The 26,840-nt window shown below is 49.1% G+C and overlaps 1 protein-coding gene across 2 annotated transcripts; it reads right to left on the reverse strand.

The window, feature by feature from the left end:
- Window positions 1–2,858: 2,858 nt before the first annotated feature.
- On the reverse strand, window positions 2,859–24,998 carry TARS2 (threonyl-tRNA synthetase 2, mitochondrial). Of its 2 annotated transcripts, none has more exons than XM_073639558.1 (19): window positions 24,780–24,998; window positions 21,334–21,426; window positions 19,579–19,769; window positions 19,383–19,509; window positions 18,536–18,657; window positions 16,998–17,115; window positions 15,177–15,238; window positions 14,538–14,616; window positions 14,187–14,333; window positions 11,230–11,328; window positions 10,286–10,452; window positions 9,970–10,132; window positions 8,296–8,433; window positions 8,146–8,223; window positions 7,152–7,252; window positions 6,666–6,770; window positions 6,454–6,526; window positions 5,922–6,036; window positions 2,859–3,234 (listed from the first exon to the last, which is right to left on the reverse strand). In XM_073639558.1, the coding sequence occupies exons 1-19, from the start codon at window positions 24,843–24,845 to the stop codon at window positions 3,086–3,088; spliced, it is 2,193 nt and encodes a 730-aa protein (XP_073495659.1). In that variant the 5' UTR covers window positions 24,846–24,998; the 3' UTR covers window positions 2,859–3,085. The 2 variants fall into 2 exon arrangements, with proteins under 2 accessions (XP_073495659.1, XP_073495660.1); XM_073639559.1 differs by having other exon boundaries at window positions 19,383–19,506; window positions 24,780–24,994.
- Window positions 24,999–26,840: the final 1,842 nt, after the last annotated feature.

The raw sequence follows: 26,840 nt of genomic DNA on the forward strand, positions 1-26,840 counted from the left end.
GTTCCCTCTGGCGTACAGCAATCTTCAAGTCTGACCACAGATTCTCCATTGGATTAAGGTCTGGGCTTTGACTTGGCCACTCCAAAACATTTACACGTTTCCTCTTAGACCACTTGAGTGTTGCTTTAGCAGTATGCTTTGGGTTATTGTCTTGTTGGAAGGTGAACCTCCGTCCCAGTCTCAAATCACTGACAGACTGAAACAGGTGTTTTGCTCAAGAATATCCCTGTATTTCTCACCACCCATCTTCCCTTCGACTCAGACCATTGTCCCCATCCCTGCTGAAAAACATCCCCACAGCATGATGCTGTCACCACGTTTCACTGTGGGGATAGTGTGCATGATGCTGTCACCACCATGTTTCACTGTGGGGATAGTGTTCTTGGGGTAATGAGCAGTATTGGTTTGAAGCCAGACATAGAACTTTTTGACCACCAAGGTAAACGCTATTTTGGTCTCGTCTGACCACAGCAACTTCCTCCATACATTTGGAGAGTCTCCCACACGTCTTTTGGCAAACTCAAAATGAGCCTTACAATTTGTGTGTGTAAAGGCTTTTTTCTGCCCACTCTTCCATAAAGGCCACCTCTATGAAGTGTACGGCTTAATGTGGTCTTAAGGACAGATACTCCAGTCTCTGCTTGGAAACTCTGCAGCTCCTTCAGGGTTACCTTTGGTCTCTGTGCTGCCTCTCTGATTAATGCCCTCCTTGCCGAGGGTGAGAGTTTTGGTGAGCGCCCTCTCTTGGCAGGTTTGTTGTGGTACCATGTTCTTTCCATTTGATGATAATGGATTTGATGGTGCTCCAGGGGATCATCAGAGATTGCAATATTTTGTTTTATAATCTAACCCTGACTTGTACTTCTCAACAACTTTGTCCTTGACTTGTTTGGAGATGTCCTTGACTTGTTTGGAGATGTCCTTGACTTGTTTGGAGATGTCCTTGACTTGTTTGGAGATGTCCTTGCCTTGTTTGGAGATGTCCTTGCCTTGTTTGGAGATGTCCTTGACTTGTTTGGAGATGTCCTTGACTTGTTTGGAGATGTCCTTGGTCTTCATGGTGTCGTTTGGAGATGTCCTTGGTCTTCATGGTGTCGTTTGGAGATGTCCTTGGTCTTCATGGTGTCGTTTGGAGATGTCCTTGGTCTTCATGGTGTCGTTTGGAGATGTCCTTGGTCTTCATGGTGTCGTTTGGAGATGTCCTTGGTCTTCATGGTGTCGTTTGGAGATGTCCTTGGTCTTCATGGTGTCGTTTGGAGATGTCCTTGGTCTTCATGGTGTCGTTTGGAGATGTCCTTGGTCTTCATGGTGTCGTTTGGAGATGTCCTTGGTCTTCATGGTGTCGTTTGGAGATGTCCTTGGTCTTCATGGTGTCGTTTGGAGATGTCCTTGGTCTTCATGGTGTCGTTTGGAGATGTCCTTGGTCTTCATGGTGTCGTTTGGAGATGTCCTTGGTCTTCATGGTGTCCTTTGGAGATCTCCTTGGTCTTCATGGTGTCGTTTGGAGATCTCCTTGGTCTTCATGGTGTTGTTTGGAGATCTCCTTGGTCTTCATGGTGTTGTTTGGAGATCTCCTTGGTCTTCATGGTGTTGTTTGGCGATCTCCTTGGTCTTCATGGTGTTGTTTGGAGATCTCCTTGGTCTTCATGGTGTTTGGTTAGTGGTGCCTCTTGTTAATGGTGTTGCAGCCTCTTTGGCCTTTCAGAAGAGGTAAAAGTGTATATAATGACAGACATGTGACACTTAAGATTGCACATAGGGGGACGTCCTGTCACTAAGCATGGGACTTATGAAGATAATTGCTGGCATCAGAAATTTTTAGAGGCTTCATAGCAAAAGGGGTGAATACATATGCACATGCCAATTTTTAGTTATTTGATCCCATAAATTTAATTTATTCCTATATTTTTCTCACTTCACTTCACCAATTTAGACTATTTAGTGCTGATGTATCACACACAATCGGATTACCAAAATAGTTACACACAGGTTATAATGTAACAAAATAGGTAAAAAGCCAAAAGGGGGTGAATACTTTTGCAAGCCAGTGTAATCCCCTTGTATTATATTACTCTCCTACCAGTATATAATACCCTCCTATATATACCCCATCAGTATATAATACCCCTTTATAAAATACCCCACTTTACCTCCCCCTGTATATAATACCCTCACCTAACATCCTCCTTGTAATACACCCCAATATATTATCCCCACCTGTATACAATAGTCAGTATTATATTACTATCTCCTTATGATTATGACTAATATATGTCCTGCATCTCTTTATCCTTAGGCTTCAGCCAGATTTCCTCCATCTATATCTTAAAATGTGCTTGTACCCCTCTCCCGTATATCTTGTGTTTACATACAGAAATACATGTTGTATTTTTTATATGATGTTTTTAATATGTTTATAATAAAGATGTATTTTAGCCCTTTCTTTAAAAAAAAAAAAAAAAAAAAAAGCCTCATCTTCTGATTTAAGTGTTGGTTCCGGATATGCTTTTTTGGGTCTTCTGATATGGGACTGAGGCGGTTGGTTTAGCTATATCTTAAAATGCCAGACTTTTGTCATGTAAAGTAATTATACTAAGAAGAATCCTTTCATTCAAATTTTTCTTTTTGTCTCTTGTGAATAATTCCTTTTCAACATCATTTAGCCAGAACTATAGGTGCTGGAACATAATTTTCCCATTCTTTCTCCGTATGCATTGTATATGCAGTTGTACAATGGTTTGCCTGCTTTGAACTAAGTCACAAAAACGCGCCCCTACCTACTACAGAGCGACAAGGACCCCCCCACCTCTGCCGGATGACACATGACCACAGGCGGAAAGCGCAAACACAAGGAGAACTTTCCTCATCATATCCTTTATTCCGTATAGAAGACATTCAGACGTATGAGAAGACCCTCCATGACGAGAAGTTCTGCAATGCAAATAACTGACTTCTTCCGTCAACTCATCACTGACTGGTGGTCCACGCCCGGTGCCAGGAGGTCCACGCCCGGTGCCAGGAGGTCCACTTTTCTTATGACCATGGCTGGTGGTGGAGACTAAGAACGCGATATTCTCCCGGTGAATCAGAAGATGTCCTCTGCGTTCTTGACACGAGAGTCCCGCAGCTCGGTCAGCCTCATGATCAGATCCTCCACGCTGCGTTCTCCATGTTGCTTGCTGTCTCTTGTCCGGACGTTGACGCTGTTGTTCTGCTTCTCCTTTTCGCCGACCACTACAAAAGGAAGAAGAAAAAAAAGGAAAGGGTCATTTCCATGTGTTATGAGCCCTCCCTATTCCTCCAGAAACTTTTATAAGAGTTCCTCTGTTATTCCTCCTGGAAATGCACGAGAAACCTTACACTAGGTGTTACCATTGCTCTTGTCGGTAGGGTGTACTCCCTCACAGACAGCAATGTTTGGACACTTACAGACTCGCACTTACTGATATGGGCAATGGCAATTTTTATTCTGATTTCATATAACCCCTTTAAAATTGTCCTCACATTCTGCAGCTGAACGTCCAACGCCCAAGTGATGGGGAGTCGTATAACGAGGGGCGACATCTGTGGGTGTAAGTAATGCCGGCAGCTGGTAATACCTCCAACACCAGAATACACTGTGTTCCAAATTATTATGCAAATACTATTTTCCCAAATTCCCTATATGAATTGCAGTCATTGTAATTTTCCAGTCAAATAACTATTAGAGTACAATTGAAAGGTTTTTGTATAAACTGCCTATGATAACAGGATATTTTTAAAAAAATAAAACACTCAAACTGCACTCAAAATGCATGTTCCAAATTATTATGCACAGCAGAGTGTTCAACATTTTCATTTTAATAAAGAACAAAAAAATGGTCATTTTTGACATTATAAGCATTAGCAGGTTATTACACACTGAAATCAAACAGTTTTCAACTCAAAACTTTATTCTAGGTGATGTTACATTTGCATATAGGACCCCTTGTTGGAAAGGAGCTTCTGAACTCTCTCGTCCATTGAATTTGTCAGGTTTTGGATGGTTTCTGCTTCAATTGTTTTGCATGAGGACAGAATACCCTCCCAGAGCTGTTGCTTAGATGTGAACTGCCTCCCGCCATCATAGACACTCCTTTTAATGATGCTCCAAAGGTTCTGAATGGGGTAGAGGTCAGGGGAGCATGGGGGTCACACCATAAGTTTGTCCCCTTTTATGCCCACAGCAGCCAGAGATGCAGATGTGTTATGTGCAGCATGAGACGGGGCATTATCATGCATGAAATGATCTTGCTGCGGAATACACGGTTCTACTTCTTGAGCCATGGAAGGAAGTGCTGTTTGAGAAACTCAACATACATTATGGAGTTCATCTTTACCCCCTCAGGGATCCTAAAGGGGCCGACAATCTCTCTCCCCATGATTCCAGCCCAAATCATTACTCCACCTCCTCCTTGTTGGCGCTGTAGCCGTGTTTGCATGGGGTGTCCATCAACCAGCCATCCTCCACTCCATCCATCTGGACCATCGAGCGCTGCACGGCACTCATCCGTGAACAAAACAGTTTTGAAATCAGTCTTCATGTAATGTTTGGCCCACTGGAGCCGTTTCTGCTTGTGTGAAGTGGATAGAGGAGGTCGACAGGATGGCGTATGCACAGCTGCAAACCTCTGAAGGACCCTGCATCTTGTTGTTCGGGGGACGTTGGAGGCACCAGCAGCTTCAAAAACTTGTCTGCTGCTATGACAAGGCTTTTTTGCCGCTGCTCTTTTAACCTGACGTAATTGCCTGTAGGAAAGAGTCCTCAATTTTCCCTTATCAGCACGCACACGTGTGTACTGTGAATCAGCTACATACTTCTTGATTGCCAAGACACTTCATCCTGATCATCACACAATGTTGATTGTAGTCATGCCTTGACCTAAACACTCCACAATTTGTTGCTTCTCAGCAGCCGACACATCCTTTTTCTTTCCCATTTTGGCAGAAAATGTAGGCTGCTTAATAATGTGAGAGAGCCTTCTTAAGTAGTCTTGCCTTTCATTGGACACACCTGCCAAACTAATTAGCACAGGTGTCTGCAATTGCTTACAGTGATATAAAGAGCCCTGACACACATCACCATCAATGAGTTTAACTGACAAACAAACAAATTCTTCCCTTATCACTCCTAAACACTTTTTGCATAATAATTTGGAACAGTGTAGTTGTGGCTAAAGCTTCCTGGCTGTGTACCTAAGATCGTGTCAGCTGTCAGCGAGCAATGGCTTCCTTCCTCAGTGACAGGCGAGTACTGACATGAGCAGATAAATATGAAGATGTCCTCCCCAGGAAATTATTAACCCGGACTATACAAGTTTCAGAGGACTCTAGTATGATAAGTTCTTGCACTAATATGCTGGTTTCAATTTCTTACAATTTTCAAGATCATCGAGCGGCGCTACTCCCTGCTGTCCCTCGAGCGGCGCTACTCCCTGCCCGCCGTCCCTCGAGCGGCGCTACTCCCTGCCCGCCGTCCCTCGAGCGGCGCTACTCCCTGCCCGAAGTCCCTCAAGTGGCGCTACTCCCTGCTGTCCCTCGAGCGGCGCTACTCCCTGCCCGCCGTCCCTCGAGCGGCGCTACTCCCTGCCCGCCGTCCCTCGAGCGGCGCTACTCCCTGCCCGAAGTCCCTCAAGTGGCGCTACTCCCTGCCCGCCGTCCCTCGAGCGGCGCTACTCCCTGCCCGAAGTCCCTCGAGTGGCGCTACTTCCGTCCCTCAAGCGGCGCTACTCCTGTTTGCAGTCTTGATAATTCATCCCTATGTCCAGACAGGTTTTACCGTGTAAACATGGATATTTCCACTTCAACAAGCAGAGATCTGAACGGTTTAAGACACAGCACATAGTTAAATGTTTCATTGAAAATCTCGGGGGTAACGTAAGGACCACCTGCCCATCACTTACCCAGAATGAAGTTGTACTGTGCCAGCTGCGCTTTGCGGATCTTTTTGTTGAAGGTCGTCCCTTGATCTGTATCGATGTCCACCATAAACCCCTGGTCCTGGATCATCCTATAAACCTGTCAGTAAGACACCAGCAATACTTTTATAGCGTCAGTAAATCATGGTGGACAGGACCATAGATCCGACACCTGACACATCTGTTCTCAAAGTCTTATGCAAGTCATGTGCCAGGAAATCAATACTCGCGGGAATTAAGAGGGTCAACATTTAGATATTGATAACCGCCAGCATCCGCACTGATCTGCTGCCTGGTGGTCCCGCGGGGGCGGGGACTAATAAGGACACAACAGTGCCATACACTGTGCAGTGGCCGTTCTCAGGTACAGCAGCTCATCTTCCATTCACTTCAGTGGGAGCCCAAGAACGGCCACTAAATATGCGGAGCAGCGATCTCCCTGCTCTAGTGATAGGGGGGGTGCTGGGTTATACATCAGCACAGAATCAGAAGTTGGGGGACAGGATAAAACACGTACCTCTTGGGCATAATCGGCAGAAATGCCTCCAGTGGGAATAACCATAACCTGGAATGGAGACAGCCAGAACGGCCTGGGCAGGAGAGAAGACAGACATCATATAAACATGACCTCCTCGTCATTCACCTCTATGGGACTGTTGGTGTTCTTGAAGTCCCATGGAAGTGAATGGCTCAGTGAGGGTGACACGCAAATCACAGAGTGACACTTACCACTTTCCTGCGTAATTCTCAGCCAGGACCGCCATCATCCTCTCCACAGAGCCCAGCACCGCCCGATGGATCATCACCGGCCGCTCCGCCCTGCCATCCTCTTTACTGCGGCAGAAGAAGCCAGTGGTTAATAGGGTATTCACCTGCAACAAGTCACTGGAAAATCGACATATTCACTCCTGGAGCAAATCAGTGAGGGGATCTCACTACTCGGACCCCCACTGATCAAAAGTTATCACATGTCACGGTTTCACGGTCATTAGTGGGAGGGCGGCCAAATCTCCAAACCAGGCCTTTCCTCTCTTCAGCTTGGAAGTTTAACATAACCGGCTGTGACTCTCCAAATAAAGTAATACCGCCACTACCATGTAATGCCTGATTAGAAAGAAGATGGGGGGCCTTCAACATTCCTAACCCTCGGGCACAGGGCATTGCCCTCCCGTCTACAACAGGCAACCTTCTCTCCTGTTCCATAAAAACACATACCCCACGTAGCTGAGGTTGAAGCGGATGGGCAGCTGAAAGTCCAGCTGGATTGTGGCGCACTGATGGTAGCGCCCCATGGCGTCTTTTATCTGGATATCAATCTGGAGGGAGAAACATAACATCCAGTTAGACGTCACGTACGGTGGGTGGAAGCCGAGAAATGAGGAGACCATTAAAATTAGTGCAACTTTGCTTTCCTAGAAAAATGGATTCCTCCTCCCACCCCTCAAAAAGGGGCACAAGACTGAAACCTGCGCCAGCTATGAAATGTTTCACACTGCCTATCCATGAATCAAATACATTAAGAAGTGGGATCCGTTTACTAAAACTGCCACATTTTACACGAGTGATCTTTTCATTAAGACAAGAAAGAAAAAGCAACCCCAAAAAAAGCCCAGAAGTAGTAAAAGGGGACTCCGTGCCAGAAGTCCATGCAGGGAAAGCCGCGTGCCGGTACTGATTGCTATTGTCGGACGCAGAGTCAGTCACACAACCACAAACCAGTCAGACATACGGTGACATTTTTGACTAAACTGGAAAATGTTAATGGCAGGAGAGCTGCGTACATGAGCAACCAACATAGGGAGCGTGCAACGTGCTGTGTAATGTAGTTGGCGCTGGGTGGATTTGTGGCTGGAAATTTGGATCATGGACGGCCTTGGGAGACACAGACCTGTGCAATGCATATGGCCACAGCAGGCTTTATCATATGAGACAATGCTGCCAAGTGACAGTAGGGTCGGCCCTCCCCCAACCCCTCACTGGTCGGCCCCCCTCTCCCCAATCCTTACCTGGTCGGCCCGCCCTTCCCTCTCACCCCCCCTCCCAATTCCTCCCTGATTGGCGCCCCCCCCCCCCCCCCGAATTTGTTCCTGGTCAGTCCTCCTTTCCCCCTCCCCCCCAATTGGTCCCTAGTCGGCCCTCCCCCATCCCAAAACCCCTTCCTAGTCGCCCCCCCCCCCCCCCCCCCAACACCTCCCTGGTCAGTATTCACCTTGGGACCATAAAACGCTCCGTCTCCTGGATTCAGCTCCCACGGAAGACCAAAACTATTCAGACTTTTCTCCAGTTCCTAAAATAAAGAGGTTGTCAGTGCTGAGAGCGTCCTCTTCCCGAGCTTCAGCGAGGAGAGACCGTCATCTACCTGCTCGGCCGTCCGCCAGACATCCGGCTCTCCCATGTGCTGCTCTGGACGTGTGGAGAGGAACAGCTTAAATGAGAAGCCGAACACTGTGTACACGGCCCGGAGGAAGTCTAGGCATCCACTGATCTCCCCTTCCAGCTACAGGGTTAATAGCAGAGGTGTCCATATTAAAAGGGAAAAAAAATAAAAAAAATCACATATAAATTGTATTGTAGGGGCAGTCTGGCATTAAAGGGGGGTTTCACATCTATATACCTGGACGTTACCCCTAAAACTCTACTCAGGTAGAAATCCTTAATTGACATGCCTTAATGTCCTAAATGTGGTGTTCTTGCTGCAATCAGACATAACTGTTTATCCAGTGGATGGCACAAGGTGTTGTCCCCTTCACTGCTACAGAAATTTTAGTGCAATAGTCAGGAACAGACTTTTATGTATTTTGCATAGGGATTAGAAAATGGAGAAATGTACTCATCTTCAAAAAACACCCGAAAAAAGATTAGAGCATGAATGAGCTGCTGGAGACCCCATTGCGGTACCGTTAACTCGGATCCTGGGTGTTTAACGGAGTACATGTCACTCGGATCCTGTGAATTTAACATCATCTCTTCTATATTGTGTATTCCAGTGTGATTTAGTCATAGCCAAGCTCTTTCTCTTTCAGCTGCAGAGGCCAGGCTCAGAGATAACTCAGTTCCTGGCCGTTTCGATGCCACATCATCAGATCCTGGGCAGTTGATGGAAATTATGAAAAGAACAATTACTGCATTTAAAAAGTTTTCCAAAAGGGGTTCGTTGATTACGCTAATTACCAGAATCAGGTTTTAATTTAATATTACCGCTCCCTGGAATTTATTTTGACAACGCATTTAAACTTACGGACGAATGGTACTTACAACAAACTGGTACTGCAATGGGGTCTCCAGCAACTCCTTCATTCTTTAATCTTTTTCTTGTGGTTTTTAAAGATAGGTACATTTTCTCACTTTCTAAAACCTATACAAAATACATAACAAAATTTTTTCTTGTGCTATGTGGATGATACCTACTGGAAATAGATGCACGAAAACAGTTACTTGCGTACAAAAAGGAGCAGTAATATTAAAGATATATTCATGCATAACAGGTTAAAACCTGATTCAGGTAATTGGAATAATAAAATGACATTTTAGTTGACTTTAAATGAGGTAATTATTCCTTTTGTAATTTCCCTTTTAATTGTTAATGTATTGCATACAGGATTTTTGCTGCATCAGGTTACTCAATTTTTTCTCCTGAAGACGCAGTTTGTTGTGTACGTTGTTTTTTTGTTCTTGTGGTTTCACGTCATGCCTCATTGGGACCCCTAGAAATGTTTTTTTACAGGCAAAACAACAGTCGTCCACAGAGCACCCCGCTTGCTCCCTAGCGTGTTTTCATCATGTTACGATAAAGCACATTTTTATGGGTGGTGAGTGCCACTTTTGCTATTTTTTGATGCATTTATTATAATCCCCTCCAATTGAGTTGGGCACCACGATGTCCACTCCAGTTATTTAGTGGGTCCTGTTTCGCATTGTAGGCTAGCTAATAGGGCCAAACCTTTTCTCGCCTTTATTATGTTACCCCGTGTGGCTACACCATAATCAGGCTGTCTCTCTGTCTAGCAGGCGACCCTTCTCCTGACCCGCTCACCTGGTCCATAGAACAGAATATATGGGCATCATCCTGCTGGAAGCGCCGGACTCGAGTGAGCCCCGACAGTGCACCCGACAGCTCATTTCTGTGCAGGACCCCAAAGTCAGCCAGTCTGACGGGAAGCTCCCTCCAGGATCGAGGTCGATGATCGAACATCAAGCTGGAAATCAAAAAACGAATACATGAAAGTCACTGGGATCGCCGAAAACAAGAGACCCCAACACTGTCTGAGCATGTCAATCAAACTTCAGTCAGGAAAAATGATGGCCCCTCTCATACGCTGACTGCATGTTGTCAAGATGGCGTGACTCACCAGTGCCCGGGACAATTCATCGGCTTTAGAGAGAAGGTCTCATTTTCCACGGGGAAGGAGAACATGTGCTTCCCGTAGTGCTCCCAGTGCCCGGACTGCTCCCACAGTCTGTTATTGTACATGTTGGGGGTGATCACCTCCGTGAAGCCCCGTTTTCGATATTCGCCCTGCAAAAAAAAAAAGAGATGATCTAACCAAAGTAATAAGCGAGGCATCAGAACGGTGACTCTTTTCCAGGTTGCTGCCAGCATGACCCCAGCCATCACCCTTTAGGGCCAATTTTCATTTTTGCACTTTAAGGACCATAACTTTATTTTTCCATGCCCATAGCTGTACAAGGACTTTTTTTTTGGGTGACGAGCTTAAGTTTTTATTGTTACCATCTTGGGATACAAACATCTTAAAATTTCCCTTATGGCCTTTTTATGGGGGGGTGGGTGGGTTTGGTGACCGAAAAAAAGGCAATTCTGACGTTCCAATGTTTTCTTATTTTTTATGGAGGCAGCTGTACCGAATGTGCGGGTTTGTTTTCTCTCTTTTGCACAGGAGATGCGAGGGACTTGAACCTGCAATTTGATCGCTTGTTGGACCTGAAGGGTAATACGATGGACACTGGAACGGATGAGCCACCAGGTCGGCGCGACTAAAATTCCGCTGTCAGTGATTTATAGCATCACTTATGGGGTTAAAACAGCAGCGGTACGAGTCGCTGCTATTAAGAAGGCAGCTCCTGACTGGTATAGATAGGAAAGCTATAGACGGGGCGCGGTGCCAGGAGAGGACACCACAACACAGGGTCGAAGTAGAACGAGGAACGTCTGAGATCCAGAGTGTCCGCCATCACCTGATCGGGGGATAGTGCCGTGCCATAGCAGGTTCCCTTCTTACTGGTAATTACACCAGTGCCCGCATCGCCCGCCCTGAGCCATTTAAGAAGCAAGTACCTTGATGAAGTCGATAAGGACATTGTAGATGTGAGCTCCCTTGGGAAGAAAGAAGCAACTTCCAGGACTCAAGTCATGGAAGAAGAATAATCCCTGGTCCTAGGAAAGAAGACAAAGTGGATCAGAGGGGATACGAGGGCCTCTCCTATGCAGCTGCGTCCACCTCCACCCCGCCAGTATTTACTGCCCATACACGGCATAAACATATGAAGCACAGCTGCCAGCCGTGTAATACAGAGCGCGCCCGAGAGCAGCCGCCAGCCGTGTAATACTGAGGGCACGAGAGTAGCCGCCAGCCGTGTAATACTGAGGGCACGAGAGTAGCCGCCAGCCGTGTAATACTGAGGGCACCCGAGAGCAGCCGCCAGCCGTGTAATACAGAGGGCACCCGAGAGCAGCCGCCAGCCGTGTAATACAGAGGGCACCCGAGAGCAGCCGCCAGCCGTGTAATACAGAGGGCACCCGAGAGCAGCCGCCAGCCGTGTAATACAGAGGGCACCCGAGAGTAGCCGCCAGCCGTGTAATACTGAGGGCACCCGAGAGTAGCCGCCAGCCGTGTAATACTGAGGGCACGAGAGCAGCCGCCAGCCGTGTAATACTGAGGGCACCCGAGAGCAGCCGCCAGCCGTGTAATACAGAGGGCACCCGAGAGTAGCCGCCAGCCGTGTAATACAGAGGGCACCCGAGAGTAGCCGCCAGCCGTGTAATACAGAGGGCACCCGAGAGTAGCCGCCAGCCGTGTAATACTGAGGGCACCCGAGAGTAGCCGCCAGCCGTGTAATACTGAGGGCACGAGAGTAGCCGCCAGCCGTGTAATACTGAGGGCACCCGAGAGCAGCCGCCAGCCGTGTAATACAGAGGGCACCCGAGAGCAGCAGCCAGCCGTGTAATACTGAGGGCACCCGAGAGCAGCCGCCAGCCGTGTAATACAGAGGGCACCCGAGAGCAGCCGCCAGCCGTGTAATACAGAGGGCACCCGAGAGCAGCAGCCAGCCGTGTAATACTGAGGGCACCCGAGAGCAGCAGCCAGCCGTGTAATACTGAGGGCACCCGAGAGCAGCCGCCAGCCGTGTAATACAGAGGACACCCGAGAGCAGCCGCCAGCTGTGTAATACAGAGGACACCCGAGAGCAGCCGCCAGCTGTGTAATACAGAGGACACCCGAGAGTAGCCGCCAGCTGTGTAATACAGAGGGCACCCGAGAGCAGCTGCCAGCCGTGTAATACAGAGGGCACCCGAGAGCAGCCGCCAGCCGTGTAATACAGAGGGCACCCGAGAGCAGCAGCCAGCCGTGTAATACAGAGGGCACCCGAGAGCAGCCGCCAGCCGTGTAATACTGAGGGCACCCGAGAGCAGCCGCCAGCCGTGTAATACTGAGGGCACCCGAGAGCAGCCGCCAGCCGTGTAATACAGAGGACGCTCGAGAGCAGCCGCCAGCCGTGTAATACAGAGGGCACCCGAGAGCAGCCGCCAGCCGTGTAATACAGAGGGCACCCGAGAGCAGCCGCCAGCCGTGTAATACAGAGGGCACCCGAGAGCAGCCGCGTAATACAGAGGACACCCGAGAGCAGCCGCCAGCTGTGTAATACAGAGGACACCCGAGAGCAGCCGCCAGCTGTGTAATACAGAGGACACCCGAGAGCAGCCGCCAGCTGTGTAATACAGAGGGCACCCGAGAGCAGCCGCCAGCCGTGTAATACAGAGGGCACCCGAGAGCAGCCGCCAGCTGTGTAATACAGAGGGCACCCGAGAGCAGCTGCCAGCCGTGTAATACAGAGGGCACCCGAGAGCAGCCGCGTAATACAGAGGACACCCGAGAGCAGCCGCCAGCCGTGTAATACAGAGGGCGCCCGAAAGCAGCCGCCAGCCGTGTAATACTGAGGGCACCCGAGAGCAGCCGCCAGCCGTGTAATACTGAGGGCACCCGAGAGTAGCCGCCAGCCGTGTAATACAGAGGGCACCCGAGAGCAGCCGCCAGCCGTGTAATACTGAGGGCACCCGAGAGCAGCAGCCAGCCGTGTAATACAGAGGGCACCCGAGAGCAGCCGCCAGCCGTGTAATACTGAGGGCACCCGAGAGCAGCCGCCAGCCGTGTAATACTGAGGGCACCCGAGAGCAGCCGCCAGCCGTGTAATACTGAGGGCACCCGAGAGCAGCCGCCAGCCGTGTAATACAGAGGGCACCCGAGAGCAGCCGCCAGCCGTGTAATACAGAGGGCACCCGAGAGCAGCCGCCAGCCGTGTAATACAGAGGGCACCCGAGAGCAGCCGCCAGCTGTGTAATACAGAGGGCACCCGAGAGCAGCCGCCAGCTGTGTAATACAGAGGGCACCCGAGAGCAGCCGCCAGCCATGTAATACAGAGGGCGCCCGAGAGCAGCCGCCAGCCGTGTAATACAGAGGGCACCCGAGAGCAGCCGTGTAATATAGAGGACACCCGAGAGCAGCCGCCAGCCGTGTAATACAGAGGACACCCGAAAGCAGCCGCCAGCCGTGTAATACAGAGGGCAACCGAGAGCAGCCGCCAGCCGTGTAATACAGAGGGCACCCGAGAGCAGCCGTGTAATATAGAGGGCACCCGAGAGCAGCCGCCAGCCGTGTAATACAGAGGGCGCCCGAAAGCAGCCGCCAGCCGTGTAATACAGAGGGCACCCGAGAGCAGCCGCCAGCCGTGTAATACAGAGGACACCCGAGAGCAGCCGCCAGCCGTGTAATACAGAGGGCACCCGAGAGCAGCCGCCAGCCGTGTAATACAGAGGACACCCGAGAGCAGCCGCCAGCCGTGTAATATAGAGGACACCCGAGAGCAGCCGCCAGCCGTGTAATATAGAGGACACCCGAGAGCTTCTGCTGCTGCCATCACAGGGTTAGTGGAGGAGGCCTGTGATGGTATATGCTGGCAATATGCTGAGCGGGGAGTACTCCTCTGACCTGTACTGTTTTGCATATTCTTACGTACCCTTCCAATTTTTCGGTGGTCCCGCTTGGCCGCCTCTTCTTGTGCTTTCTCCCATTCTTTTAACTGTTTAGAATCTGGGAACGAAATCCCATAAACTCTCTGTAACTTCTCCTGCGCGGCGTCTCCTTTCCAATAGGCCGTCGAGTTCTGTTAAATGTCCCCCAGAAATAAAAAATTCAGAAAGTCATAGAGCGTACTTACCCATGTACTCCAACATTTACCCGTGTCAGAAAAAGGATTGGGTCGGTGGTAAAGTAGATTCTGACTATGCCCCCAACAGTCAGACTCCTGCAGAGCCGCATTTACAGAGTCCTGCTGGGAAACCGCTATAAGACCTGTAAGTGACGTCACCTTGTGTAGTCTGATGGCTTTAATTTGCCCCGTATGTCGCACGTGAGGTCCCTGACAGAGGTCAACCAGAGAGCCGCACCTGAAGAAAGGGGAAAAACACTCAGAAGACCCAGAAGAGCGGAGCATAGCCCTGTCCTAGTCTATATGGACGCAGAAGTCTAAGGGCTCATGCACAAATCCACGCTAATCGGTCTCCAGACTGGAGCATGACTGCTTCATGTATTTCTATGAGAATTTCACGCTCAAGAGCTGCGGTCCCCCCAGTGTATAACAACTGGCCCCGTAGCCCCCCCCCCTCCCCCAGTATAAAACAACTGGCCCCATAGCCACCCCCTTCCCGGTATTAAAACAACTGGCCCCATAGCCACCCCCTTCCCGGTATAAAACAACTGACCCCATAGCCACCCCCTTCCCGGTATAAAACAACTGACCCCATAGAGCCCCCCTTCCCGGTATAAAACAACTGACCCCATAGCGGCCCCCTTCCCGGTATAAAACAACTGGCCCCAAAGTCCCCTACCCCTCCACAGTGGTCGCCTTTATAATGTGTATATGCCATATAACCGTCCCCAGTAGCCATATGTAGAAATGTGCTGAGCACACACTGCCCTGGAGGTCACTAATGTGAGCGGTTGGTACCTGTACACACTGCTTGTGGTCTCCACTTTGTCTTCAATGATAAGGGTCTTGAATTTGTTATACTGCCAAAAGAAAAGGAAACATTACAAGCCGCACGTGACCCCGATGTGTGACAAGAGCTGTGACAATGTAAAAAAAAAAAAAAAACAGAAAAAAAAGGCAAATTGGACATAATTTCACACAGAATCCCAAAAATGGGCAGGACAAAATTGTTGGCACCTTTCCAAAATTGTGGGTAAACAACGTTGTTTCAAGCAAGTGATGCTCATTCAAACTCACCTGTGGCAAGTAACAGGTGTGGGAAATATGAAAATCACACCGGAAACCATATAAAAAGGGGAGAAGTTGACTCAATCTTTGCATTGTGTGTGCCACACTAAGCATGGAGAACAGAAAGAGGAAAAGAGAACTGTCTGAGGACTTGAGAACCAAAATTGATGAACACTATCAACAATCTCAAAGTTATAAGTCCACCTCCAGAGATCTTGATGTTCCTTTTTCCATGGTCCGCAACATAATCAAGATGTTTACCACCCATTGCACTGTAGCCAATCTCCCTGGACATGGACGGCAGAGAAAAATTGATGAAAGGTTGAAACGTAGGATAGTCCTGATGGTGGATAAGCAGCCCCAATCAAGTTCCAAAGAAATTCAAGCTGTCCTGCAGGCTCAGGGTGGATCAGTGTGAACTATCCGTCCACATGTGAATGAAATGAAACGCTATGGGAGGAGACAAAGGAGGGCCCCACTGCTGACACAGAGACATAAAAAAGCTAGACTGCAGTTTGCCAAAATGTACGTAAGCCAAAATCCTTCTGGGAAAGCGTCTTGTGGACAGATGAGACCAAGATAGAGCTTTTTGGTAAAGCACATCATTCTACTGTTTACCGAAAACGGAATGAGGACTACAAAAAAAAGAACACAGTACCTACAGTCAGATATGGTGGAGGTTCAAAGATTTTTTGGGGTTGTTTTGCTGCCTCTGGCACTGGGGGCCTTGACTGTGCGCAAGGCATCATGAAATCTGAAGATTACCAAAGGATTTTGGGTCTCAATGTAGTGTCCAGTGTCAGAAAGCTGGGTTTGCATCCTAGGTCATGGGTCTTCCAGCAGGACAATGATCTCAAACATACTTCAAAAAGCCCCCAGAAATGGATGGAAACAAAGTGCTGGAGAGTTCTGAAGTCACCAGCAATGAGTCTGGATCTAAATCCCATTGATCATCTGTGGAGAGATCTTAAAATTACTGTTGGGAGAAGACACCTTCAAATATGAGACCTGGAGCAGTTTGTAAGAAGAGTCCAAAATTACAGCTGAGAGTTGTGAGAAGCTTGTTGATTGTTATAGGAAGCGACTGATTGCAGTTATTTATTCCAAAGGAGGTGCAACCAAATATTATGGAGGGGGGCAACAATTTTGTCCGGCCTATTTTTGGGGTTTTGTGTGACATTATGTCCAATTTGCATTTTTTCTCTGTTTTTTAAGTTGTTCCAATAAACACAAAGAAAATAAACATGTGTATAACAAAACATGAGGAATTGTAGTAATTGTCTGCGAGAAATACTAAATTTTCTGGAGCAATATCAAGGCGGCCAACACTTTCAGCCATGGCTGTATATACACATCGGCTACCAGGCTGATGGCACGGGTCAGAGGTCGTATACAGAACCGCGAGTCCACAATCTGACACCACCGATATATAGAAGTAGATATAGAAAGTGTCAGACTGTATGTAGATGCATTACTTCTCCTGTTAGCTCCTGTATTATGCTCCAGAGCTGCGCTCACACCACTAGACACGGCAATCAGGCACATCCGCACCTTAAACAGCTCCAGCAGCTCGCCCCGTGTCGCCTCCACGCGCTGGAAGGGAACTTTCTGCCGGATGAGCTCCTTACATGCCATTTCCAGGCCGGGAAGGTCACTGCGCAGCACGGCGCTAGAAGAGCAGAGAAAACGGGGCAGAGATAACGGAGCAGAGATCAGCGCAGAGATAACGGAGCAGAGATCAGCGCAGAGATAACGGAGCAGAGATCAGCGCAGAGATAACGGAGCAGAGATAACGGGGCAGAGATCAGCGCAGAGATAACGGAGCAGAGATAACGGGGCAGAGATCAGCGCAGAGATAACGGGGCAGAGATCAGCGCAGAGATAACGGAGCAGAGATCAGCGCAGAGATAACGGAGCAGAGATCAGCGCAGAGATAACGGGGCAGAGATCAGCGCAGAGATAACAGGGCAGAGATCAGCGCAGAGATAACGGAGCAGAGATAACGGAGCAGAGATCAGCGCAGAGATAACGGAGCAGAGATAACGGAGCAGAGATCAGCGCAGAGATAACGGAGCAGAGATCAGCGCAGAGATAACGGAGCAGAGATCAGCGCAGAGATAACGGAGCAGAGATAACGGGGCAGAGATCAGCGCAGAGATAACGGAGCAGAGATAACGGGGCAGAGATCAGCGCAGAGATAACGGGGCAGAGATCAGCGCAGAGATAACGGAGCAGAGATCAGCGCAGAGATAACGGAGCAGAGATCAGCGCAGAGATAACGGGGCAGAGATCAGCGCAGAGATAACAGGGCAGAGATCAGCGCAGAGATAACGGAGCAGAGATAACGGAGCAGAGATCAGCGCAGAGATAACGGAGCAGAGATAACGGAGCAGAGATCAGCGCAGAGATAACGGAGCAGAGATCAGCGCAGAGATAACGGAGCAGAGATCAGCGAGCAGAGATCAGCGCAGAGATAACGGAGCAGAGATCAGCGCAGAGATAACGGAGCAGAGATCAGCGCAGAGATAACGGAGCAGAGATCAGCGCAGAGATAACGGGGCAGAGATCAGCGCAGAGATAACGGGGCAGAGATCAGCGCAGAGATAACGGAGCAGAGATCAGCGCAGAGATAACGGGGCAGAGATCAGCGCAGAGATAACAGGGCAGAGATCAGCGCAGAGATAACGGAGCAGAGATCAGCGCAGAGATAACGGGGCAGAGATCAGCGCAGAGATAACGAGGTAGAGATCAGCGCAGAGATAACGGAGCAGAGATCAGAGCAGAGATAACGGAGCAGAGATCAGCGCAGAGATAACGGAGCAGAGATAACGGAGCAGAGATCAGCGCAGAGATAACGGAGCAGAGATCAGCGCAGAGATAACGGAGCAGAGATAACGGAGCAGAGATCAGCGCAGAGATAACGGAGCAGAGATCAGCGCAGAGATAACGGAGCAGAGATAACGGGGCAGAGATCAGCGCAGAGGAAACGGGGCAGAGATCACGGGGCAGAGATCACGCGGCAGAGATCACGCGGCAGAGATCAGCATGTGCCCTGATGGGGACTCGCAAGACCCCAGAATAAGTCTCACCCGTCCTCCAGGTGCATGTCGTAGAAGAACCCATTATCTACGCTGGGTCCGTGACACAACAGACCCCCATAGCTCCGCTCCAGGGCGGCCCCCAGGACATGAGCGCTCGAATGCCAGAATATCTACACAAGGAGAGAAGGAGGAGGTCTCCAATCACTGAGAAAGCAGAAATCTTTAAGAAATAATAATTCCATTAGAAAGTTGCAGCATTTTTCATGTCCCCACAGAAGGTGTAATTTTTCATCTCCGTGAATGGGCTTGTGCTGTATTCCTGAGGCTGTCTGTATGTACTTTATCTTCAGGAATGGCTATTATCGGATAGTGGTAGTAAATACAAGCGATTTTGCTGCTTACTAAAATTTCCAGCCATTGTTGATATATTAACACTTATTTACAGCTCGTTGCCTTGGAGACCGACCACCTGTTAGACGGCAGAACGCATGTGGTGCTTATAAGCACTTTTCCATTGAGCTTATAACCACAGTTATGAAGCTGGCCAGGATCGCTGGAGCGCGGGTACCTCCTTATCCCGGCCAGCATCAGCGCAGTGCTTACACGCTAGACAGCAGCGGTGGTCGGTCTCCCAGGCAACAAGCTGCAAATAAAAGTATAAAGTGTTAATAATTCAAGAACTGCAGAAAATTTTAAACAGCAGTGAATTGAAAAACGTTATTTTTCCAAGCTCTGACAATATCCATTCATGAATGTGAGACTGGCCCTTTAATTCAGAAGTATACCGCTGTTTGTAAGGAGAATGGGAGTTGTAATTCTCAGCCCAGCGCTGACACCTGCTGGTGAAGGACAATATTCAGTATCGGCCTGTGCGGTACAAATGTCGTATACTCACATCTTGTCCTTCGAGGGAATCAAAAGTGAGGAAGTCAATCTCAGAATCGTCTTCTAGGCGTCTGCCCAGATCAAACACGACACCGTTCACTCGGGCGGCGAGAATATGGTGTGCGGCGCCTGAGCTGCTGAGAGAATGGCGCCATTACTACACCGCGAGGCCGGACAGAGGAGTGATCACACGAGCGGCCGCTCACCTGCTCTGCACAGCCACTTCATAAGGCGTGGTTATCCAGGACTCCCCGCCCACCGCCGTCCCGTCTGGTAGAGATATCCTGATGGCCCGGGACTCTCTCATGGCCCGGCCGGCAAGTCTGGCCTCATAACGCTCCCTCAGGGCCTCAAAGAACTGAAGCCGATGGTGGAGGTACTCCGGGAGGACTGGAGACTACAAAATAAAACAGGGAGGGGGGAGCACAGCGGTGGATACATCAGAGTGGCGCATGGAAGTAATGGAGGGGTGACGGCCAACAGGCACAACCCAGAGACGGGTTCTCCCACCACTCCCGTCCGCAGGCAGGCAGAGACGGGTTCTCCCACCACTCCCGTCCGCAGGCAGGCAGGCAGAGACGGGTTCTCCCACCACTCCCGTCCGCAGGCAGGCAGGCAGAGACGGGTTCTCCCACCACTCCCGTCCGCAGGCAGGCAGGCAGAGACGGGTTCTCCCACCACTCCCGTCCGCAGGCAGGCAGGCAGAGACGGGTTCTCCCACCACTCCCGTCCGCAGGCAGGCAGGCAGAGACGGGTTCTCCCACCACTCCCGTCCGCAGGCAGGCAGGCAGAGATGGGTTCTCCCACCACTCCCGTCCGCAGGCAGGCAGGCAGAGACGGGTTCTCCCACCACTCCCGTCCGCAGGCAGGCAGGCAGAGACGGGTTCTCCCACCACTCCCGTCTGCAGGCAGAGACGGGTTCTCCCACCACTCCCGTCCGCAGGCAGGCAGAGACGGGTTCTCCCACCACTCCCGTCCGCAGGCAGGCAGAGACGGGTTCTCCCACCACTCCCGTCCGCAGGCAGGCAGAGACGGGTTCTCCCACCACTCCCGTCCGCAGGCAGGCAGAGACTGGTTCTCCCACCACTCCCGTCCGCAGGCAGGCAGAGACGGGTTCTCCCACCACTCCCGTCCGCAGGCAGGCAGAGACAGATTCTCCCACCACTCCCGTCCGCAGGCAGGCAGAGACTGGTTCTCCCACCACTCCCATCCGCAGGCAGGCAAGCAGAGACGGGTTCTCCCAGCACTGCCGTCCGCAGGCAGGCAGAGACGGGTTCTCCCACCACTCCCGCCTGCAGGCAGGCAGAGACGGGTTCTCCCACCACTCCCGCCTGCAGGCAGGCACAGATGGGTTCTCCCACCACTCCCGCCTGCAGGCAGGTACAGACAGGTTCTACCACCACTCCCGCCTGCAGGCAGGTACAGACAGGTTCTCCCACCACTCCCGTCCGCAGGCAGGCACAGACGGGTTCTCCCACCTGCCAGCTATTGCCCTTCTGGTCTCTGATGAGGTGACTGACCATGGTGCCCATAGGGAGCTACTCCTGCCAGGCAGAGGAAGCACATGTGTGCAGTAATGTAGTGGTGCTGGCTGTATAAACACAGCCGGCACCAGCAGGGCATGGAGCGGATTTAGGTTGACATACTTTATAGAGTGGAGAGTTGTTACATGAATGTGCTTAGGATCATTAATAGTATATTGGAGGGGCTCTGACTTTCAGAATGGCTGCAGTGCTCGGGCGCGTCACGTCCCCCACAGCTCCGTACGATTACTATACCTGGTATTGAAGCTCAGGCAATGATACTAGAAGTACAGAGATGTGGCCGACAGGAAAGAGCCGCTCACATCGGCTCCAGTTGATTGACATGGGGCCGAGAGTCAAAACCATCTCCTAAAGCTGAGGTCCGCCATCGTGAGGGGCTGAAGGACCCCTAAATAAAGGCTGCAGACATCACATTACCTCAGGGCTCCCGCTCTGCGTCTGACCCGTCACATTGGTACAATGCGGTCTCCATGTTTTTCTTCTGTCTCCTGGAGTCACTTCTAAGGAATCCTAACAAAAAAAGGAGTAAAAAATTGGAATTAAATTAATATCTAAATGTATTCCCAGAATTAGCGGCCGCATCTCGGGAGGCACCTCATCAGAGGGTGTAAAAACGGGAGGGGCCTCATCAGAGGGTGTAATAACGGGAGGCGCCCCATCAGAGGGGGTAATAACGGGAGGCGCCCCATCAGAGGGGGTAATAACGGGAGGCGCCCCATCAGAGGGGGTAATAACGGAAGGCGCCCCATCAGAGGGGGTAATAACGGAAGGCGCCCCATCAGAGGGGGTAATAACGGAAGGCGCCCCATCAGAGGGTGTAATAACGGAAGGCGCCCCATCAGAGGGTGTAATAACGGAAGGCGCTCCATCAGAGGGTGTAATAACGGGAGGCGCCCCATCAGAGGGTGTAATAACGGTAGGAGCCCCATCAGAGGGTGTAATAACGGAAGGCGCCCCATCAGAGGGTGTAATAACGGAAGGCGCCCCATCAGAGGGTGTAATAACGGAAGGCGCCCCATCAGAGGGTGTAATAACGGAAGGCGCCCCATCAGAGGGTGTAATAACGGAAGGCGCCCCATCAGAGGGGGTAATAACGGAAGGCTCCCCATCAGAGGGGGTAATAACGGGAGGCGCCCCATCAGAGGGTGTAATAACGGGAGGAGCCCCATCAGAGGGTGTAATAACGGGAGGCGCCCCATCAGAGGGTGTAATAACGGGAGGCGTCCCATCAGAGGGTGTAATAAAGGGAGGCGTCCCATCAGAGGGTGTAATAACGGGAGGCGCCCCATCAGAGGGGGTAATAACGGGAGGCGCCCCATCAGAGGGGGTAATAACGGGAGGCGACCCATCAGAGGGGGTAATAACGGGAGGCGACCCATCAGAGGGGGTAATAACGGGAGGAGCCCCATCAGAGGGTGTAATAACGGGAGGAGCCCCATCAGAGGGTGTAATAACGGGAGGCGCCCCATCAGAGGGTGTAATAACGGGAGGCGCCCCATCAGAAGGTGTAATAACGGGAGGCGCCCCATCAGAGGGGGTAATAACGGGAGGCGCCCCATCAGAGGGGGTAATAACGGGAGGCGCCCCATCACTAAAGCACGGATATCAGGGGCTGCGGATACACACAGACAGTACATAGGAGCTCAGTCTGATCAATGAGCCCAGACAACCAGGGAACCCACCAGTCACCATAGAGCTATAGGAACATGAGCAGCATCGGCTTCGTAAGTCCGTGATTTTAACCCCTTCTTAACATAAGACATGACACTATATCCTATGTCAGGTGAACGGAGCACAGCCGGCATCAGTCCCGGGGAGGGGAGCGGGCTGTGCGACACAGCTGGCACCTGCCTCTAACAGCAGCGACTGGAATAGTCTCTGATCACCGCAGGCAAGAATGGCGGCTGCCGGGGGCCTACTGCACACCCCCGCTGGCTGTACCCCTGACATGTGGCAATATATATAAGTGAGCAGTCGCAGGATCAAAGCCCCAAGACAAAAAATAATAAAAAAAAAAAAGTGTTTTTAAAAATATAAAAAAAATATATACAGTACAGACCAAAAGTTTGGACACACCTTCTCATTTAAAGATTTTTGTGTATTTTCATGACCTTGAAAATTGTACATTCACACTGAAGGCATCAAAACTATGAATTAACACATGTGGAATTATATACTTAACAAAAAAGTGTGAAACAACTGAAAATATGTCTTATATTCTAGGTTCTTCAAAGTAGCCACCTTTTGCTTTGATGACTGCTTTGCACACTCTTGGCATTCTCTTGATGAGCTTCAAGAGGTAGTCACCGGAAATGGTCTTCACTTCACAGGTGTGCCCTGTCAGGTTTAATAAGTGGGATTTCTTGCCTTATAAATGGGGTTGGGACCATCAGTTGTGTTGTACAGAAGTCTGGTGGATACACAGCTGATAATCCTACTGAATAGACTGTTAGAATTTGTATTATGGCAAGAAAAAAGCAGCTAAGTAAAGAAAAACGAGTGGCCATCATTACTTTAAGAAATGAAGGTCAGTCAGTGCAAAAAATTGGGCAAACTTTGAAAGTGTCCCCAAGTGCAGTTGCAAAAACCATCAAGTGCTACAAAGAAACTGGCTCACATGAGGACCGCCCCAGGAAAGGAAGACCAAGAGTCACCTCTGCTTCTGAGGATAAGTTTATCCGAGTCACCAGCCTCAGAAATCGCAGGTTAACAGAAGCTCAGATTAGAGACCAGGTCAATGTCACACAGAGGTCTAGCAGCAGACACATCTATACAACAACTGTTAAGTGGAGACTTTGTGCAGCAGGCCTTCATGGTAAAATAGCTGCTAGGAAACCACTGCTAAGGACAGGCAACAAGCAGAAGAGACTTGTTTGGGCTAAAGAACACAAGGAATGGACATTAGACCAGTGGAAATCTGTGCTTTGGTCTGAGGAGTCCAAATTTGAGATCTTTGGTTCCAACCACCGTGTCTTTGTGCGACGCAGAAAAGGTGAACGGATGGACTCTACATGCCTGGTTCCCACCGTGAAGCATGGAGGAGGTGGTGTGATGGTGTGGGGGTGCTTTGCTGATGACACTGTTGGGGATTTATTCAAAATTGAAGGCATACTGAACCAGCATGGCTACCACAGCATCTTGCAGTCGCATGCTATTCCATCCGGTTTGAGTTTAGTTGGACCATCATTTATTTTTCAACAGGACAATGACCCCAAACACACCTCCAGGCTGTGTAAGGGCTATTTGACCAAGAAGGAGAGTGATGGGGTGCTACGCCAGATGACCTGGCCTCCACAGTCACCAGACCTGAACCCAATCGAGATGGTTTGGGGTGAGCTGGACCGCAGAGTGAAGGCAAAAGGGCCAACAAGTGCTAAGCATCTCTGGGAACTCCTTCAAGATTGTTGGAAGACCATTTCCGGTGACTACCTCTTGAAGCTCATCAAGAGAATGCCAAGAGTGTGCAAAGCAGTCATCAAAGCAAAAGGTGGCTACTTTGAAGAACCTAGAATATAAGACATATTTTCAGTTGTTTCACACTTTTTTGTTAAGTATATAATTCCACATGTGTTAATTCATAGTTTTGATGCCTTCAGTGTGAATGTACAATTTTCATAGTCATGAAAATACAGAAAAATCTTTAAATGAGAAGGTGTGTCCAAACTTTTGGTCTGTACTGCATATATTTTAAATCTTCCTACATAACATATATATGTATAAATATTATTCCTCTTATATACACACAACATATCTATTAATACTCTATATACATACACTTATTACGTCACTGCAGCCCCATGACAAACACTAAAGTGCAGCACCCTCCCCCCACCACACACACACAGGACTGCAGCAGCACAGACCCTGCAGAGCCGGGTGCACGGTGCAGGGGGCGCCCTCCTCCTCCTCAGCAGAGACAACAGCCTCATGTCCTCCGCTCACACATGGGGGCCGCCATTACTCTCCTCCCGGCACCACAGGCAGATCATGTGACTACAGCGCGTCACCGCGCACACCCCCTCCTCCTGGCTGCAGGGTAAACTACGGTATTTTGCTGCCACCGTGTGGCCGCCTGTGTGCATGACACCTAGTAAATTACAGCTAAAACTGCAGCGATTGGTGCTTTTTAACCAAATCAGATCATCTTGAATCATCCTAAACATACTTTGTAGTGTCACCTTCATAAAAGTCCACCCTTATCAAATTACACAAACAACCAATACAGTAAAATATAAAAACTAAAATAAAAAAGGAACAGTAGAACAGATTTTTTTTTCACTTTTCCAGCAAAAAAATCAAATAATTTTTTTTAAAAAATTGTGGCTCTGGGTAAAAGTAAAAAAAAAAAAAAAAAAGGAAAAATTGCAGCAGTGAGAAAGTGGTTAGAACGCGGCAACGTTCCTACACAGTGCCGCCCCGTGGCCGGGTCTGGGATTGCAGCTCTGCCTTCCATTCAATTGAACCATAATAACCCACGGCGCCTAAACACATCCATAGGGGCAAATACCATGAAAAACACCCAGAAGGTCTAACAATGTGAATGAAGGATGTACATAAACCCACTGACGATTCGTCATATACAACCCCTGGCAAAAATTATGGAATCACCGGGCTCGGAGGATGTTCATTCAGTTGTTTAATGTTGTTGAAAAAAAGCAGATCACAGACATGGCACAAAACTAAAGTCATTTCAAATGGCAACTTTATGGCTTTAAGAAACACTAAAAGAAATCAAGATAAAAAATGTGGTACTCAGTAAGGGTAATTTTTTTCAGACCAAGCAGAGAGAGAAAATTATGGAATCACTCAATTCTGAGGAAAAAATTATGGAATCACCCTGTAAATTTTCATTTCCAAGACTAACACCTGCATCAAATTAGATCTCCTCGTTAGTCTGCATCTAAAAAGGAGTGATCACACCTTAGAGAGCTGTTGCACCAAGTGGACTGACATGAATCATGGCTCCAACATGAGAGATGTCAATTGAAACAAAGGAGAGGATTATCAAACTCTTAAAAGAAGGTAAATCATCACGCAATGTTGCAAAAGATGTCAGCTGTATCTAAAATCTTGACCAAATACAAACATGGGAAGGTTGCTAAAGGCAAACATACTGGTAGACCAAGGAAGACATCAAAGCGTCAAGACCGGAAACTTAAAGCAATATGTCTCCAAAACAGGAAATGCACAACAAAATAAAACAAATGAGCGAATGGGAGGAAACTGGAGTCAATGTCTGTGACCGAACTGTAAGAAACCGCCTAAAGGAAATGGGATTTACATACAGAAAAGCTAAACATAAGCCATCATTAACACCTAAACAGAAAAAAACAAGGTTACAATGGGCTAAGGAAAAGCAATCGTGGACTGTGGATGACTGGATGAAAGTCATATTCAGTGATGAATCGCGAATCTGCATTGGACAAGGTGATGATGCTGGAACTTTTGTTTGGTGCCGTTCCAATGAGATGTATAAAGATGACGGCATGAAGAGAACATGCAAATTTCCACAGTCATTGATGATATGGGGCTGCATGTCAGGTAAAGGCACTGGGGAGATGGCTGTCATTACATCTTCAATAAATGCCCAAGTTTACATTGATATTTTGGACAGTTTTCTTATCCCATCAATTGAAAGGATGTTTGGAGATGATGACATCATTTTTCCAGATAATGCATCCTGCCATAGAGCAAAAATGGTGAAAAAATTCCTTGAAAGAAGACACATAAGGTCAATGTCATGGCCTGCAAATAGTCCGGATCTCAATCCAATTGAAAATCTTTGGTGGAAGTTGAAGAAAATGATGCACAAAGCTCCAACCTGCAAAGCTGATCTGGCAACAGCAATCAAAGAAAGTTGGAGCCAGATTGATGAAGAGTACTGTTTGTCACTCATTAAGTCCATGCCTCAGAGACTGCAAGCT

Source organism: Phyllobates terribilis, unplaced genomic scaffold, assembly GCF_046119375.1.
Source record: "Phyllobates terribilis strain yellow unplaced genomic scaffold, ASM4611937v1 Scaffold_7__3_contigs__length_470593459, whole genome shotgun sequence".
NCBI classification, from domain to species: Eukaryota; Metazoa; Chordata; class Amphibia; order Anura; family Dendrobatidae; genus Phyllobates; species Phyllobates terribilis.

Coding starts and splice junctions, on each gene's coding strand:
- TARS2 (XM_073639558.1), bottom strand. CDS start 24,845: ATGAGGCTGTTGTCTCTGCTGAGGAGGAGGAGGGCGCCCCCTGCACCG. Junction 14,617..15,176: donor ACCACAAGCAGTGTGTACAG/GTACCAACCGCT, acceptor CCCTTTCTTCAG/GTGCGGCTCTCTGGTTGACC. Junction 10,133..10,285: donor ATGAATTGTCCCGGGCACTG/GTGAGTCACGCC, acceptor TTTGATTTCCAG/CTTGATGTTCGATCATCGAC.